At 46.4% G+C, this 18,598-nt stretch overlaps 1 protein-coding gene across 1 annotated transcript in view; it reads right to left on the bottom strand.

Annotated features, from left to right (window-relative positions):
* Window positions 1-18,598, bottom strand: part of UBE2O (ubiquitin conjugating enzyme E2 O) — a 62,634-nt gene that overhangs the window by 15,565 nt on the left and 28,471 nt on the right. The window contains exons 2-9 of the mRNA XM_084218616.1: window positions 13,442-13,501; window positions 8,271-8,381; window positions 7,508-7,605; window positions 5,997-6,060; window positions 4,163-4,306; window positions 3,415-3,524; window positions 2,499-2,649; window positions 1,253-1,755 (exon numbers count right to left, since the gene is read on the bottom strand). Of these exons, the coding sequence (XP_084074742.1) occupies window positions 1,253-1,755; window positions 2,499-2,649; window positions 3,415-3,524; window positions 4,163-4,306; window positions 5,997-6,060; window positions 7,508-7,605; window positions 8,271-8,381; window positions 13,442-13,501 (1,241 nt within the window). The remainder of the gene's footprint in view (window positions 1-1,252; window positions 1,756-2,498; window positions 2,650-3,414; window positions 3,525-4,162; window positions 4,307-5,996; window positions 6,061-7,507; window positions 7,606-8,270; window positions 8,382-13,441; window positions 13,502-18,598) is intronic.

Below are 18,598 nucleotides of genomic sequence, written 5' to 3' on the forward strand. Positions count from 1 at the left end.
TCTCAGTCTGTGCTGAAAAAGCCTCTAACTCCTACTCTGTGTCATGGTTGTCTCTGCATCTCCTCGTATGGAGCTGCACTGGAATCTCTTGGGGCTGACACAGGGGTTTCTCTCCTCTGCCTGCATGGTACAGGGAGCCAACCAGGTGCCCTAGCTAAGCTCTCCTTAGCAAAACCTTCAGTAAAACAGAGACACTCAGCGGGGGAGTGAGACATGAAGAGTGAACCGAGAATCCGCTCCCAGGAATTCTATCACACACTCCCGTTTTTTCTCACACTTGGATGCTGCTCTGCTGGGCTTTGTGACCTTCAAATCTAATTTCCCCAGAACTTACAAGGACTACAAGAATCACTCACAGGCAAGGCTAAATACCTACAAAAAATGCCAATGAAGTTCACGACATTCTCAAACTAGTCGATCTCTTGAATAATCTCTGATAATGTCACTTTCCTGGGAGAATTCTCCCATGTTCTCTTGCATCAGTTGATGCAGAATCTGTAAACAACTAAGCAACCCAAGGAAGACAGGCAGACCACTTGCCAGGTGTCCTTGCATCCCATGGAAACAGTTTAAACATTCCTAAGTTAAAGGCAAAAGCTGCTGAGATCCAGTTTTATCTAGAAATGGGCAGATACATGCAGTGCTCCCTCCCCCAAGCTACTGAAATAAATTCATCCAAGGCTCTCAAGGAGTGAGTGCAATTTATTCATTAAAAAATTCTAATATTAAGAAGTATACTGCTGGCAAAATTGCAGATCTTTGCAGAGCAGGGCCAGGATAACAGAGACCACAGCAGCACTACCACCTGCCAGCTCAGAGCTCCATGCTGCTCTGAAGACAGCTCTCTAGGATAAGCTGTCCATTCCTAGCATGGTCTGTCCTCAGCCTCTCTGCAGAAGCTGCCAATAAGGTAACCAATTAGTGTCATGTTTAAGCTGTGTGATCTTTATTCACCTCCTTCCCTGCACACAGAATCTAGCACAGCACAGATATGCTGTCGATGCCCTGAGGCACAGCTGAAATGGAATAGCATCAGTGTCAGGTCACATGGCCCCAGTTTCATCAGAAGCTGGACAGAGACCAAGCTGATTCCACACAGGCCACTGCACAGTCATCACAAGATAATTGCTGTCAGTTACTACCAAGCAGTGCTCCCCATCATGCTGCACCCGAGTTCAGGTGGTGCTTTACAGCTGAGCACTTGGGGGAAGGGAGATTTTGCAATTACCAAGGGTGTAGAAATCCAGCTCACCTGTCTCCTGGCTTAAACTCTCGTGAAACCTTGGTCTTCTTCTTCTTGTGCTTCCGCTTCAAGTTTTTGATGGAAAGAGGGATGCTCTTCTTGCGGCAGGTGCCACTGCCACTCTGGGACGAGGCAGTGGAGCTAGCAGAAGAGGTGACAGAACTGGTGTCATCAGTGTCATCAGCTGCCTCATCATCAGCATCCTGCTCCATGGACTGCAGCCGGTAGTCAGGCAGCCCTTCGTCCTTCAGGAGAAAGGGGGGCTGCTGCTGCCGCGCTGCTGCTCCCCCTTTCTCCTTCCCTGTTTCTTCAGGCTGCTCCTCCTTTCTCTCCCCTGGACTGGGTGCACTGTTGGAAGAGTCATCCAGCTCACACTTGGATTCAGGCTTAAGCTCTTCTGATTTTTGGTCAGCAGCTGCAGCAGACTCTTTGTCAGGGGCTTCACCTGTGCCCTGAGACTCCGGGGAGCATGACATGATCTTCACGATCTGCTTCTTCAGCAGCCGTCTCACCTGGAGAGAGCAGACGTGGGTCAGACCTGTGCGTGGGCACTCAGCAGGCTTCCAGCCAGCCTGGGGAATGCTCAGCTTTGTGCAGGAAAAGCAGCACTCATGGGGCTCTGCAAATTTCACCTGCACCAGACTACTCTGCAAACCAGCAACTCACAGTGCTCTGCTCAGGAGCAGCACTGCAATAGCCCAAGTAAAGCGAGCTTTGCTCCTTCAGCTTATTTTAGGCATGTTCTGAACTGTTTTATCATGGAAGGTCACAAGTAAATCCATGTAACATGCACAGAGGTCACCATCTACACACTGATGACATCCTAGGAACACCATGGCTCTACAGCCAGCAGGTACAGACCATAGCATGATTCATGTGGCTTAGGAAGCGAAAACAACTTCTTTGTTTCACTGTAGCAAGGATTTAACTGAACATTTCAGCTCCACGAGAATGCTAAGGAAAACAACATGTTTTTAAATCCCAGTTGTCAGAGCACACTTGACCCCTGCAAAGTGACATTTCTGTATTGAGGCCCTCTTCATGTTCTCTCAAGCTGCATGCTTCACCCAGAGCAGTCAGAGTGCTCCACAAGGTGACTTCCCTGCTGGCAACAACAAGCCATTACTCTTCACAACCACTTCAGGAGTCACATTTCAGACCACATGACTACCAGGAAGATCTCTGCTTTAAAAGCCACAGTGACCACAAATGCTTCGAGAACTAAACATCTCCCTCAACCCCCCCCTCAACTCACCTTTTTGGCAACTGATCCTTCACCCAGGACACAATTTCTCTCTGGACATTCACAGGTGATTTTTGCAGGTTCCACTTTGTCTGGGAACACGTAGAGGCACCTTTCCCCAAGCTGCCTCTGGGCATGGTCAAAGCACCCCAGACGCTTTACCCTGTCAGAACAGGAGAGCCATGAGCACAGAACAGAAACAGAACCCAGCAGTGCCCAGGGCCTTGACAAGGCTGGCATGGCCTCCCACCAACAGAGCTGCTGCAGGGGGCTCTGTGCTGCAGAGCCACACCAAATCATTTCCAGGCACACAATTCTAAAGGAGAAGTGGGAATCTCACCAGGGACTGGGTGGGGATAGACAGGGTTTAGGTGGGACACAAGTCACTCCTCTCCCTGTAGCTCTCCCCTTCCACCAGGAGAGAGCTGCCAAGAGACATCTGGGGCTTTTTGCTGTAATTTGAGAGTTGCTCCCCTCCAGTGCAGGAGCTCCAGGCAGGACCCACCCTGACAGTGCTGCTGCTCATCTGACTCGTCTTTGAGCTTTCCCAGCCCATTGCAGCAGCTGCAGCCTGCAGAGGGCACCAGTTCCTGCCTCAGCACCAGCCCGGGCTGCAGCCGCACCCCTGAGCCCCACCCCTGACACACGCGGAGCTGCAGCCAGACACCACTCTGTGCATCTGTCAGCTGGAGAGAACTCGGCATTAGCAGGATGCTTGCCCTTGTGCTGGTAACTCGAAGGTCTGCTAAACTAATTTGGAAGTTGCTCTAGTATTTTTGAAGCTCTGGGATGTCCAGGCATGCAACATAGGAAAAAAAAAATCCTGCTGGAAACAGAAACATGGTGTCTCTTCACCTGGTAGGGCTGTCACCCACAGTCTGCAGGGTCTGAGTGCTGGGAGTGAAAAGGGGTTTTCATGGGATCTCACCTGGACAGCTTATCCTGGCTGATTATTGAGGGAGGAGGGCTCACACTGTCAGTACCTCCAGGACAGAAGCTTTTAGTGATCCAAGTAACCTTTAGTTCTACCACCTGCACCTACAATGTAGTGATAGAAAAGGCAATTACACAATTCAGAGACTTTCCCAGACCCGTATCTCAGATCTCAAAGTTGACATACAGGAAAGTGGCAAACCTGCTTTCATCATTTAATATGGGCAAGTGAAGTTTCACCACATCCAGGACAATCACAGTGCCCCCACTGTCTGACCCCTGACAACAGAGATTCTGCAGCTTTTGTCTTCAAGGAAACACAGGTGGCTTGGGAAGGAAGCTATGGTACATGGAAATCAGCAGTCCAATGTCACAAAGGGATATGCTAATGGACTTGGAGCTGCTCCTTTTTTAAGCAAAGAATCAGCAATATTTCTCCCTTTTTGGACAGCATGCAACATTAAGTTTCAATAGATGATGTGCTCCTACTGCCCTATTGATCAGCAGTACTGCCCTCTGAGAGTGCTGGCACATGATCACTTTACAGGGTGCCAGCAGGGACCCTTGCTAGGATGCTCAAAAGTCCTGCCAGTCCCCAGTGAGAAATTTGTCACCTCAGAACATCACAGCCACAGCCCATTTGCTCTTGGGAGGTTACCATGGCAAGCTGACTCTGCTCCAAACAGCCAGCCAGGGACCATGCAAGGCAGAAGGTGGCCATGTGTCAGGGTGTCAGTCCTTACCTCCTCCACCACCACTCTGAACTTGCTCTTTGTGCTCAGAACAGGCTTCACACCCGAGAGCCACTGCACACTGGAGAACACTTTAGATGGCCCAATGAGGACTTGTCCAGGATAAAAGCCATATGAATCATCAAAGAAGAGGCCCTGTGGGAGAAACAGAGGAGAGAAAAACAGCATAAAGAACTTGAAGATTTAATATTCCAGCATTTCCCTTCCACCTTTTGTGATCAATAAAATTAACTATAAAGGTAAACTCTGCAAGATGCCCATCTTCTGTATCTCATCCTCTCCTGAAGGCAACCCAACAGTTCCTATAGCAACCTGCTCTGTCACACATCCCAACAGGACCAGGACTTGGTGCAGGAGAAGCAAAGGTACTTGCAAGAAATTAAAGATGCATATTTCCACACAGAGATTCTCAGTAACAAGGCAGCCCAGGTCAGCAGGGCAAGGACATCTCTTTTCCATGCTCTAATTCAAGCACCTATATCTTTCAGAGGGAAAGGATGTATGCCTTCACTCCCCTGCTTGTCAAATTTAGTGTGTAAATATGATTCCTGTCTCAGGTGGATTAGTTAATATGACAGTTCTTTGAAAACAAAAACAGGACAGTAAACACAACAATTGCTTTCCTAGAGCTCCTTCCCACTGATAGTGAGATTCAGAGTGTGGGGGCGGACAGAGCAGTTTAGGGTAGATAAAACACTGAGCACAAAACTGCATCAAGTCTTGTAATTTGTCAGGAGGGATAAGAGCAGTGTGACAAGATCTAAGTCAGGTAACCATCTAACACACAGCAATTCTGAGCACAGGATCAAGACTAACACTGGAGACAGCTGATTCAGCCCAAACTGTGATTCCCTAGAGGACTGTGTACACTTTAAAGGCAGCCTGACTCAAAACAAACCATCTCACAATAGGGTAACGAGAAGATGGATGTTGCTACAACATCCATTTAGTGAGCAGAAAACACACTGCACAACCTAAAGTAGCAGAGACTGAGGTATTGGAGAATATCGAGTGACAGACCACTCCTTTTCTGTACAGAACCAGAAAACCACAGCAGCACATCCTATTGAACTGATATTCCATTTACTCTTCAACAAGCTGGCACCAAGTTTTAGCAGAAGTGCAGTTTTAGATCAAAGGGACCTTTGCTTTCAAGGCTGGGAAGGATAAGAGCTCAGAGCTTTGCTAGTTCCTAAGAATCACACGTCATCCTCTGTCATCTCCCAACACTGCTGCCAGGAGTGCAGCAAGGCCCTTTGGAAGAACAAGCAAGCTGTCATCAGCCTTTGAAGGTGAGAGAGGTTAGATCCCATCACACAGCAAACTGTTTTACCCAAAAGCAAGCAAAACCTCCCCTGCCATGTGATTTGGAAAATGCCAGTGTGGTGGCAGGTCTCTGTTCAAAAAACGCCACAGACTGCAGTAACAAGAGACATTATCTTGCATGACCTGAAAATCTGCTTCTAGCAGAACACCTGTTAAACAAAACCCCCTTTTCCAGAAGAGGAACAGTTTTTAAAAGCAGTAAATGGAGTAAGAGCCTTTAGAAGCATGTGCAGAGAGAGGAGCAGTGAGTGAACTGCCTTGACACCAGCCATCTGACAGCGTGTTACACAAGTTGTTTACAAAGAAACCAGTTGGATGTATCAATTGTAATATGGCCTCAAACCCTGCTCATGACTAACATCACCTTTAAACTGTTAGTAAGTGATACATTCTTAGGATTAATAAATGCCTCTGAATTTTGCCTTCTCCCTTCGTCCTGCACAAAAAGTTTCCAAGACAAAGTTGATCAAAAGGACTCTCAGGAGAGCCAGCAGCTCACCGAGTCGCTGACGTGGGGACAAACATCATACAGCTTGGCTCCATCTTCTGTGCTCATGGAACACCTGGAAACAGACAGGAGACACAGGGTCACACTTCCAAAGTCATCCACCCCAAAAGCAAACAGCACCCAAGGAACTGACACAGCCTCAGCACATGTGGCCATGCACCCAGCAGTCTAACACTGAGTTGTTATGGGCCAGAGAAAAACTGCTTACAGCCAAGCTGGAAAAGCATTAAAGGTATCTAAAGGTCCCATTCAACATGTAAAAAAGCAAGCTAAGTAACAGGCTGGGTGCTGGACAAGATCTGTCTGCTGCAGAGGTCCCATCTGTTGCACCATGCTGGGACTTAAAGGCAATTTGGGCATATTTCTTTCAGTAATAGCTTCATTTCCAGAGTAAGTTCTGGTGGCATTTCAAATGATTCATTAGGAAGAGGTTTTGCAAGCAGTACCTCACTTTACACAGCTGTGCAGGAGCTGGTACACGATTCCAAGCAAAGTTTTAAATTGCACCAATAACTGCAGGCATTGCAGACAGATGTGTGGCTATTTTTCACTCCTAGTTGAACCTAGACCTAAGAACCTTCCAGCCTGGGTTAAATGCACAGTAACACAGCCAAACTCTCAGATGCATCCACCAATCATCTGCTACAGCTCCTACATTACTCGCTTCCCTTAGACTCAGAGCTGGCTGCAGGATTACAGATTTGATTGTTGTGTTTTAAACATCTATGTCAACACTCAATTTACAAGACAGATGGGTTATTCCCCAGCTGCCAGGCCCATACGCCTCTAGGCCCTCCACTGGTTCCTTCTTTCCCCTGCATCAAGGGTTTGTTGGATAAGACAGGCCTCAGTAACAGAGAATGTAGTGAATCCATAAGGGTTAGCACACAAGTCACTGTCTCACATGCAAGAGAAACAGAATTCAGATCCTTCTGGCTTCGCAGAAATTTCACCACATATTTCTTTCAGCATCTCTGCTTAAATCTTTCTCTAGACTTTGGATTGTGTTTTCATTTATAAAAAATTCAGTGAAAAAGAAAGCTGTTCTATATTGAGTTGCTTTTTCATCTTTGATAAAAACCACAAGCCTGCAAATTTCCATTATTTCACAGAGCCTTTTTTAAGGTAAGAATCCTCCCTGCATCTCAGTGACGTTATGCTCTCCCTACTGAGAAATAGTCTGGAACAACCACCCATCTTAAACAGCTACTTTTGCAGAGGAGAAGCACAGTTTTCAAGACCAATGTGCTTTAGTTCTGGAGCACTGATCTGCTGGGATTGAAAAAGAATTGTCACCTTTCAGACTACAGCTTTTCCAGAGGGCTGTCAATGAATCTCAATGTTTTCAGAGAAAAGTATTCTCTTGCTGACATCTGAAGATCATGCTAGCAGATAACTTATCACTATGTAAATGAAGCCCAAACTGTTTCTTGTTCTCATAAAACAGATCAGGATTGTGAAAACCAGGGGGGGACAGACTTTCAGAGGAAGGAGAGAAGTACCTGGCTCCATTGGAGAGCTTGAGGATGACCTGGTTCTTCAAGTCATAGACCTTGCCCAGCCAGCAGTCATAGGCTATGTAGTCACCATACATGAAAGGCTGTGATGAAAACAGGAAACAAAACTTTTAAAGTAATTGTTGCAGCTGGAGCCAATTTTTATCACTAATTTTTCATCCCAGAGGAGCTCATATCCTACTGTCTTCCTGAAGGCTGTGACTTGGGATGAGTTATGACATTCCTCCTCTTCACTCCCAAATTATCTTTATCTCAGAGGAAAAAGAACAATGAAATCCTACCCCACCTGGTCTCTGGAAACCAGCTATCCACTCAAAGAGAGAAACAGATATGTTTGAGACTGTTCCAGCTCAACAGAAACATGCTTAACTCATCTCAGCATTTTATAGCCTGTTTGAACAGCAGTGGTGTCACAGCTCAGCAGCTCTGAGCCACGGCCATGGGCTGCCCTGGTCAGGCTGCCACACCAGCTTTCCACACTCAGTGCAGGAGTTCTCACATAATTTCATGTCAGTCTAGCTCTTCAAGAAAATTTGGTCTCAGCAATGTGATGAGAAACACAGAACAGATGGGGAGATGAGGAGATGCTGCATCATCTTCTGCTAGGGAGGTTTTTAAAATAAAACCAAACTGCAGATGCATCTTGCACAACATGGATGCTTTGCCTTCAAGAGAGACTCGAAGTGCAGCAGCATCCCTCCACACCACCAGGCCCTGGCTCCCAGGTGCCTTTTGGCTGTGTTCTCACCCAGATATGCTGCAGGTCTTTGCTGTTGACAGGGTAAAGGATGCAGTTGGTTCCCACCAGCTTCACAGCACACTCGATGTTGACGTCAATTACGGTTCCACACTGGCTGTCCTGAAAACACAAAAGGGAACAAAGGTTTGTTACCTTGGGAAGGTCCTACATACAAATATAAGTGTTTTGTGTACAAGTCAAATTCAGAGACAAATAAACTTCAAGATTAAATCCCTTCTTACCCTTCAGGTCCTTGTTCTGCAGAGGCATTTCATACAACACTATATGAGAGCTCAGAAGGTGAGATGACTATAACAGACCTGTAGTGTTTTCTTCCCAAGTAGAATCTGAAATAGATGCTAAAGCAGAGACTCCTACACCTGGTCAAATAAGACCATACTGCATCAGATGATTAGTGTTTACTTGCTTTAAAATCTGCCTGGCTCACAGCTCCACAGGACCATACTGCAGGTGTTGCCTTAAGTCAGCAAAGGCAGGGGTAGATTAGCAACAAAACAGAAATTCTTTAAAGCTATTGTGACTTTAACTCACAATTCTGAAGGACATTATAAATAGTCTTTATTTTATGTCATACTGAAAAAAAAAAAATCTGGCACCTGTGGTCAAATTTCAAGGTTTGCAGCCAGATAATTCACAGTTGGTCTAATTATAAGATGGTCTCATTATCTCCCTCACTTTTTAACAAAGTTTTAATCTTTTTTGTCCCCAAGAAAAGAAGGCATGCTGTCAGGAGCCTTCTGGGGGCAGCTTGGCGGGGAGCACACAATGTGCATGTTGCTCACACATATGGTGGGGGCCTGCAAGGAAGGGCTGCTAACCCAAACAGTGTCAAAGGCAGCAGCTGCCCCGGCCTCCTGACAGCTGGGACAATCGATAGTCTTATTTATTAAAGACCACAAGTCCATTATCAAAGCTGACTGAGGGCCAGCACGACAAATGCCCTGCTATGAGCTGTCCTTATCTCAAACATCAAGGTCTCTGCTCCAGCAGGACTTGAGCACAACACTCAAAGGGCTTATACCCTGCAAGAAGTGGATTTGTTTGCTCAGTTCTGTTCTTTCAACCAAGGGGAAGTGTTTAGTCAAGGCTTTCACTCAGAACCCTGGGCAGCCCTTGTGGGAGTTCAGGAGTTTGCTGGTGCTCAACTCATCCAGTTTCATCTTGAGGACTGGCAGTTGGAGCAAAGACAGTCCAGGGTAATTCCTGGACAACTGCTCAGCCCTTCTGGCTGGTCTGCTTTCCACCTGCCTGCTGCTGCTTGTCTCCTCACCCCACCAGCCCAGTGTCCTGCAGCCCCGAGGCTCCCAACAGGATCAGGAGAGTGGGGCCTGCCCCAGGCAGAGCTGTGCCAGCAGGGCCAGGAGGGCTGGGAGAGCCAGGCTGGCAGAGCCCAAAGCAGCAGGGGCTCATTCCCTCCAGCTGCTCCACATATCACTCCCATGCCTTTCCAGAAGGGCTGCAGAGCAAAGGGAGCCTTTCCCAGCTTCAGCTCCATCACAATAGATTCCAGCTAAGCTTGCTGCCTGCACAGGCTGCCAGCAAAGAGCCCAGCAGAGCTGTACCATCACTCTCACCTGAAAAGGCTTGGCCAGAACTACTTTGGCTTCACAACAGCTACTGCCACCACGATTTGAGCCGTGGGATGAGTGAGACCTACTCAGAAGTGGCACCTGCTCAACAAACCCACAGCTTCTGCAGGCTGCAGCACAGCCACCTGCCCTGCTTTTCCTCCAGAGTCAGCTAAAATAAGTATATCCACACCATCCTCTGGCTGTGCTTTGCAGTTCAGGCCCTGTGTTTTAGACTATTTGTTAGTCAGAACCAAAAACCCCTCCAGAAACAAATTCCTTGCCCTACACCGCGCATTTCAAAATTAATTTTTTCCTTTATCAGCAGCCAACACGACAGCAGCTCTGAGACATGATACAATCCAACACCTGTGATTTCTGTGGATCATACTGTCTCCTGGTCTAAAATCCCTTTAATGGATGGTGAAAGTACAGCAAGCAATAAAACCAGGACTGGAGTGACTGATGTGCTCCAGCACCCTTCTACCTGTTCTCTAAAAGAGTTTCCCCACGGAGAAGGTACCTGCACCACCCTAAATGTGCCTCCCACCTAACACAGCTGGGTGCTATTAGTCATGGCCAAGAGCAGCAGGTTTAGCTCAGCTTGCTTCTCCTTCCAGTTATAAAATGCTTGAGCAAGTGCAGAGCCCTGTGTGTGGTTAAGAAAGCAGAGATCAATGTTGTGAGCAGCCCAGGACCTCCAGGGCTGTCAAATCACAGCTCTCTTCCCTCACCTGCCACTGAACCTTCCTTTATTATGAGTTTACTTATTTCTCTGTCACATGAAACATCAATCTGTGACAGTGGATGCAGATTTGCAGGCTGAGGGGTTCTGCTGAATCACTCTGAGTTTATAGCAGTGCTCAGCAGTGCAGCCCCAGAAAGAGACATTGCCAACTCCTCTCATCTTCCAGGGCAGGTCCTCAGCTGGGCACAGCTCAAACACACCCATCCCTTCATTAGTTGATCCCATTAAAGGAGGGGCCAAATGAAACGAGCTGACATTTCACAGCTCTGTTACAAAAATCCATTTCCATCAATTCCAACAGCAGAACTGGAAAAGGGAGGTGACTGAACTGAGTGAGGAGAGCTGATGGGTTCAAGCCTCACTCACTCCACAATTGAGTGCACTCCCTAGACCTTGTTCCTGCTTCTTCTGGTACCCTGACATCATGCACCAAACTGGAGATACTGAATATTTAAGCAGTGAATGGATTCCTTCCCCATCAGAGACAAGGCTTTAAGGCAGACTAGTAAATTCCCATCCAAGAGCTCAGCAGCTCTGAAAACACAGCCATCAATCCCACATCTTTCACCTCCCATCCTTCTACTCTTTCCCTCAGCACTCTCTTTTCTAATAAGAGGATCTTTACACCACCCTTAGTCCTTTGTTTAAAAGGAACAGCATAGCCCAGAATCCTTTGAAGCAACAAAATCCAGGTGTCTGACAGATTACAGACCTACTTCTTACCCTTTCCCCAGATTAGCATATCACCTGGAAAAATTACCTCTGCCACTTCTCCTGCTTCTCATCCAGCTGGATTAGACTTTCAGGCCCAACTGCATTCAGTGAAAATGATCTCATTTTATGCATTTCCCCCTGAAGCAGTCTATTCCCACACTCCGTGCTCAATGAGAAGCACATGGATTTTGAGTCAGCTCTCCTCTCTTGAGGAACAGAGGATTTTGAGTCCTTCTGGCTCAAGGTTAAAAACAAGCCCTAAGAGAGTGTGTTGAATACAGAATAAGTTCCACATTCTCCATTTGCCAGGCCAACTGGCACAGGGCAACCATCCCACATCCTGAATTTGGCAGGCTGACACTTGCAGGTTTTCTATTTTAAATGCTCCTGTAATTTTTGGAATATATCTGTTAGCAAGTGAAGGTTTTCTTCAGAATAAAGGGGGCTTAATTGTTTAGTTTACCCCCATGAACATTTAGAAACATTTGAGGGTGAGGACATCCTCAGGTTTGTTACACTTTTCAACAGAGAGAAGAAATTGAGCTATAATCTCACCATTCCATCAATTATAAAAATGAAATTACTGGGCACAAGGGTCAAGCAAATACCATTATTTAAACACGCAAACCAACAAAAATGAATGTGCAAGACAACTGCTGGGTGCATATCTACCAAAGCATGTGCAGCAAGCCAGGGGAGCCAATTTCTGCTCAAATGAGAATGGAAATTGCAAACAAAAGCAGCACATCCATGTTTGCCAAGAGCAGAACAACCTGCTGTCCTGAAAGCTTAAAATGACTTTAAGAAGCACTGGATAACAAACAGCTGAGAGACAGGACTCAAAGCATCCCCCTGAGTGAGAAGAACATTCTGACAGCTCCAGCTGTGCCAGGTACAACACTGTTAACAGCCTATAATTCCAGTTTCTACCTGTTCATTGTTTTGGATGAGAACTCTTCCATAAAGCTGCAGTTTTAGAAAAATATGTTGACTTCAAATTTCCACTTCAAACAACCATTAAATTTCTTAAGGAAATACTTTGCTTCAGCAATTTTCAAATTATTATTCAAGCTTCTCATTCTTTTTTTTTTTTTTTCTGTAATATTCTGTGAAAAAGGGGGGGGGTTAGCTTTTATTAATTGACAAAAAAGGCTTTATTTAAAAATAACAGAAACCCAAACAAGCCAGACAGGTCAGAGAATAGCCCTCTCTATCCCTGCACCAGGCTGCACACCATGTGGTGCAACTGCAGCAGTTAGTGGCCAGCTGCTTCCTTCATCACAGCCTTGGTAGCCACATTGCTGGAAGCAAGTCAAGAGAAGAAGAGGCAAACACATGGCAGGGCCATATGGCTCAGGGTTAGAGGTTAGCTCTGAGCCACAGCAAGAAATTGCCAACCTTGCTGAGCTCCTAAAGAGTGCAAATCCCATCTGATTATCAATACTCAACAATCTCCCCAGTATTTCCCGCACAAAACCCAAATCCACACATCTCTGATAGGCACAAGTGCCATACAAGTAGAACAGAGGGGCTGGGACATAGAACAGCATCCAGAAAGAGCAAAGGGAACAATTATCAGCTACTCTTAAAGAACCAGCTTGCTTTCTGTCAACCTAGCTGTGCTGGATGCTCCAGCAGTGTTGGGTTTGCTGAATTTCTGGGAGAAGCTGGAAAAGATGCTGCTTACTGTAGACTGAGTGGTGTGTCTGAAAATATTCCCTCCAAATTCTCTACCAGGACACACAATGAGGCAAAGGCAAGCAGTGGAACTGGGATCTGCCCCCACTCCAACCTCCCTGTTAGGTCTGGGAGAGCAGGTCCACAGTCCCCCACATCTCAGAATGGATTAATGTAAAATTTCCTAATGGCAGGGTAGACAGGCTTCCTGTCTCCTTCCCTGGCCATGGCCAGTACTGCTTGCTCAGGAGACCTTTGCAGATCTGCAACTGTAGAGAGGCAGCCTTAGCAGAATTCCATTTTCACTGGAGGCAGCTAAGTCTATCCAACACACTAAATATAGAACATGCTCAAAGCATTACTGTCCAGCTCCATTCAGGCAATTTGGCAAGTCCTAGAAATCCATGCAGCAGTATCACAGTCAAAAATGGACAAAGGAAAAAAGCACTTACGCTGGAGCTCATGTGTCTGACCACATCTCGAGGGACCACTGAGCGATCTTCAAGCTTCAACTAAGGAGAGAGAGAGAGAGAGATTGGCTTTAGTGATGACCCCAGATGATACTCGGTCAGAAATAACATGACAAATACAAATGCACAGTATCCCAAACCTCCAGACTGAGGAGGATTGCAGTGGAGGATGCTGAGGCACTTCCATGCACAGAGTTAATCCCCTTGGCACAGCTGCAAAATCCAGTTGACAGATATGACATCAGCAACCAGGGGATCCATCCATGACTGTGCTCTAAGTCAGCAGACACATCAGAAAGGGTGCAGACATTGACTCATTCATCCCCTCTCCTCTTCCTCTGCCTGCACCACGCATTATTTCCTACCCACATCCAGTCTATGTAGTAAAGAAGACAGAAGACACAGGAAGCAGCACATCACGCCGCAGTTCCGTGTCTCATCCTGCCCACTTTTCACCCAAGATACTCCCAAATATCTGTGGAAAGCCTGTTTAGCTTGGTACACAAAGCAAGGTCCTGTACAGTAAGAAGTCTTGGCTAGCAGGAGAATAGGTGACAAATCCACTGCAGCAAGAACTTGTCTAAAAAAAAAAAAAGGAAAAGAAATGGCTGTTTCTGCACTTGGAAGCTCTCAGGTACAGGCAGGTAACAAAACATCAATAAGACCATGGAGAAAGTCAAAGCACTGCTTACTCCAGCTCCTGCTAAAGCACTTGCTAGCAAAGAGCTTGTTCTGGCAACAAAGGATGTGGTTGGACCATCATGATGTACCCTACAGCAGCTCACACAGACCTGTGGGCACCAGGAGTGCTCCTGGAAAGGGAATGGATCACTTGATGGATCTCCAGTGATCAACCAAGTGATGTCCTTCCAAAAGTGGCCCCTCATTCAGCTGCTCCAGTGACCTCAAGACTGCTTGCAGGCTATTTCATTAAGTGTTTTCAACAAGCTTCAAGCTACAAAATGCAGCTGCCGTCGAACACACTGAAATGTTACATGAGGGATGATGTCCTACTGAGGCCACAACACTGAACTCCAATTTCAGGCTTGCTCAGCCTCCCAGCAACCCAGCTAAAATCTCCCTCTGCTGAACAGGGAGAAGCCTCATCTGCATTTCAGTGGTCCAGAAGTTATTTGCATTGGTACATCAGTGAGCCCTGCAAACACACTCATTACACACCCTGTGCCCTGGCAAGTGCCACATGAATGCACCATCAGGGACAGTGCCTCTCTCATGTGTCACTTTCAGAACCAGCCGTGCCACTGCTGCTGCATTCCTGGCTTTTCTTGTTCATCCCAGCCTGAACTCCACTGTGCTCTGTCAGCACTTCACCCTAACCCACTCCCTGGCTTACAGCCTGCTTTACTAAATTAGACAAATCTATAATCCAAGAACAGGATCTGGAATTAAACCAAAGGACCTGAGTATTTATCAACTTCTTGATTCTGTGTTTCAGTAAGAGGGGAAGAGACCCAGCCAGGTAGGCTTTTAGACCCAACTTCTGGAGTCAGAAGCACACTGGAGTGGGAAACCTGAAGCCCACAGCACATTTCCAGATTGTAGAAGTGTTTTCACTGCCTCCCACATCCCACTGTGGTATATAGATAGACATCAATTTTTACACAGCTTTCTAAAATTATTTGTTACAAGTAAGTACTGTATAGGCAGCCTTTTAAAATCCAGAATCAGGCTGCAACATTTACATTCCAGTAAGTACTCAAGCATGAGCAGCAGTTTGGGTACTGTAACTGAAGCATTCTCACTGCACAGCTCCAAGTGTATGATGATACTTTAATTTCAAAATGCATTAGGGCTTAAATTGATGCATTATGTTTCAACACATCACTCAGCCACACTGTTCCCTATGATGCAGCCACTGAAGAACCCAGATCATCAAGATGATTTGATGTTACCCAGCAGCAGCAGCAGCAATATCTTTGGGTTAGTCAATGCTGGTAAATCACAGAAGCTGTCAATCAGCAGCATTTCCATTTTGTGATCCTTCCTCAAGAATATAATCATACAAATTCTTCCCAAAGCAAAGCATAAAACTTCCTCTACAGGGGGACTATATTTAACCTATTTTCAGGTCTCTTGGCTTTTAAAGGCAGCACTATTTTCAGCTTCATGTGCCAGACCCACCTGTCTGAGTGGCAAGAAAAAGCAAGCCAAGGAGCAGGCAGAATGCCAGCATCAACAATAAATACTTCACAGGTCTGTCATGTCACAAAAGACTCAAAACCCACAAGAAACCCAACCAGAGTGAGCTGGAATGGCTGCTGAAGAACACAACAGTTCAGTGATTCCTCCTGTCCTCTGTCACACCCAGAGCAATGTGATCATCAACTGATGGACAGCCCCCTCCCTCAGCACTGAGGGAATTCTGTTGCAGAAGCACTTTTAAAATAGGTCCTCACAGTTGCTATATTTACCTCTATGAAAGTCAGTATTAACATGCCTGGGTTTCTGTTCTAGCCATGTGCTTCAGCAATAGCCCCAAGAAACAGCAGTTTCCCAGAGATGCTCTGAGGAATCCTGTGCTCCTGTATGCCAAGCTGAGCTCCCTTCTCAAATGCAAGATGTGCTTTGTGTTGCTTTTTAAAAAATAAATCCACTATTACAAATATTAAATAAGGCAAACCAAAGACACTCATCACTACACACACATTTTACCCTGGTGAAGAGGGATGGCACGCCCAGGCTGGGGTCAGTAATGTTCCTTAGGGCCTTGACTGCAAAAAGAAGTGGCAGAACAGCTCCCATAAATGGCCCCCATTTATTTCCTTTGCTATTCAGGTGCTCTTGGTGCTCAGCACTCAGAGTCTGAGCTCCACAGCAAATTTACTCATCAAAAGGTAGCAGCTGCAATCTGGAGAACACCTGATACTTTAGCAGGGCTGATGATGCTCTCAAACCACACACAGCAGGAGTACACAAATTCTGATTTTCTGCATAGAGAACAAGCACCAACAGGACCACATTCTCCTTCTCAGCTGAGTCATCTCACCTCAAACAAAATAAGGGAGCCAACAGGGTTCACACCTGGAACTGGGCAGACTGGGAAAGGACAGACACTTCCACTGAGCATTAGCTCCTTAAGCCTTGGGAGCTTTCTGCTTTCATCCACTTGACTAATTTTTTATTGCAAACTTGTCATTTGAAACAAAATCTTTGTGGTTTGGGTCTTGTTTGTTTAAACTAACCAGCAGAGGTTGAGAGAGATGTCTGTGACAGAAAACTGGATTCTCACTTCGGCAAACAATTCTGCAGTGAGGTGCAAACATCCCTAGGCAGGGGTGGGCTAAACTCCCACTGTAACTCTCTGGGTTTAATCTCTCAACTCCCTTGAACAAATGCAATATATGGTGCCAATTTTCCTCTCCAACAGCTCCCTGTTGACAAGAGCTCAAAACCAGAACAATTTACTTTGATGATCTGGACTAGCCACAAATGCCAAATGTTGTGGCAGGTAAATAAGCAACAATCACTTCTGAACTTCAGGGGTAAGTAACATGGGAGTTGCTGGGATTGGTATAGGGACAAGCAGCCCTGAGTGGTGTGAATCCAAACAAACTGAGTACTGGAGATACTCAGTAGCGGCATAAATCTCTGGTCTCTCTCTGCATAACTAAAGCAGAGCTTAAATTCACTAATGAGCAATTTAGGTTTGTTTGTAACATCATCAGTACCCAACAGTGGACAAAACCACTCCCACACAGGCTCCAGCTACTGGTGCCACCATCCCTCAGAATGTTTTATCCAACAAAGGAGAAAGGACAACTCATTCACACTTACTGCCAGCACATCCCTTCCTTTCCTATTCCCACAGTTTCTTTTCTGCATGGGGCAGGAGTCTTGGTGTTTCACTTTAGGAGAAATAGAAGGTGGTAATTCTGCCTGCAGGCAGCATTTTGGTTTGCTACTGTCACATTGCACTGCAGGTAAACAATATTGTCACAGGCGGCAGGGATGAAAAAACTGTCCCCTGCTCCAAACATCCCAAGAACAGAAGCTGGGGACAAGTTTAAACCCAGACAGGAGCCTGAATGCATCAGCACACAGTCCTTGGCTGTTCAGTCTCAAACATGCCAGGACATATCTTCCTTCAGAGGCGCTGAGTGCTGAGCCGCACTGCAGGTTCATCCACACAGGGACACCAGGAAGGACAGGAGACCCTGGCACTGAGACTCAGCACTCAGCTGCACACAGATGTGGGAGCACACCTTCCACCTGGATCAGTCACGGCTTTACAGCTGCATTTCTGCTCAGCTGCCCAGCAACAGAGAGCCCTGGCTGTGAGAGAGGGCACCTGATGCAGTTCAGTGCCTGCCAATGCCAGCTCCCTGTGTTAAAGTTCATGCTTGGCCAGGCTCAGATTCTGGAGCAGCTGAGGGAGCTGGGGAGGCTCAGCCTCGAGAAAAGCATGCTCAGGGGGGGATCTTTTCCTTCTCTGCGACTCCCTGATAGAAGCTGTAGCCAGGTGAGGGTCAGGCTCTTCTCCCAAGTAACAAAACAAGAGGAAGCAGCCTCACATTGTGCCAGGAGAGCTTTAGACTGGATATTAGGAAAGATTTCTTCATCAAAAAGGGCTGTCAAGCACTGGCACAGGCTGCCCAGGAAGTGGCAGAGTCACCATCCCTGGAGGGATCTAAAACATGTGCAGCTCTAACACCTGGGGACATCATTTAGTGGTGGGTTTGATAATGCTGAGTTAATGGTTAACTCCAAGGTCTAGTCCAACCTGAAGAACTGCAGTGTCTGACCAATAAAGGATGACATTTGCTCAAGGGTGATAGTGTGATCCCACAGCCTCTACCTCCAACACAATCACTGTGGTGACAACATCACTTTCTATTCCAGACACATCCTGAATTTCATCCTCCCAAACAAGAGCTCTGGAAATAAGCTGGTACAGATGGAGGAGAAAAAGCAGCACACACACATTGGTATCTGCTTATAAAAATGAGAATACAAGGCACCACAAAAAAAAAAAAGAGGAAAGCACAATGCTGGACATGAAAATCTGTAGATTGACCTGAACTGCTGTATGATGGTTGAGATGTTTATCCAGCTGACTCAGAAGTGAATTATCTGTTATGAAAGCTGCTTCTGCCTCCTGACTTAAACAAGGACTTGGGC

The sequence above is a fragment of the Fringilla coelebs genome (assembly GCF_963513975.1).
Source record: "Fringilla coelebs genome assembly, chromosome: 19".
Taxonomy (NCBI): domain Eukaryota; kingdom Metazoa; phylum Chordata; class Aves; order Passeriformes; family Fringillidae; genus Fringilla; species Fringilla coelebs.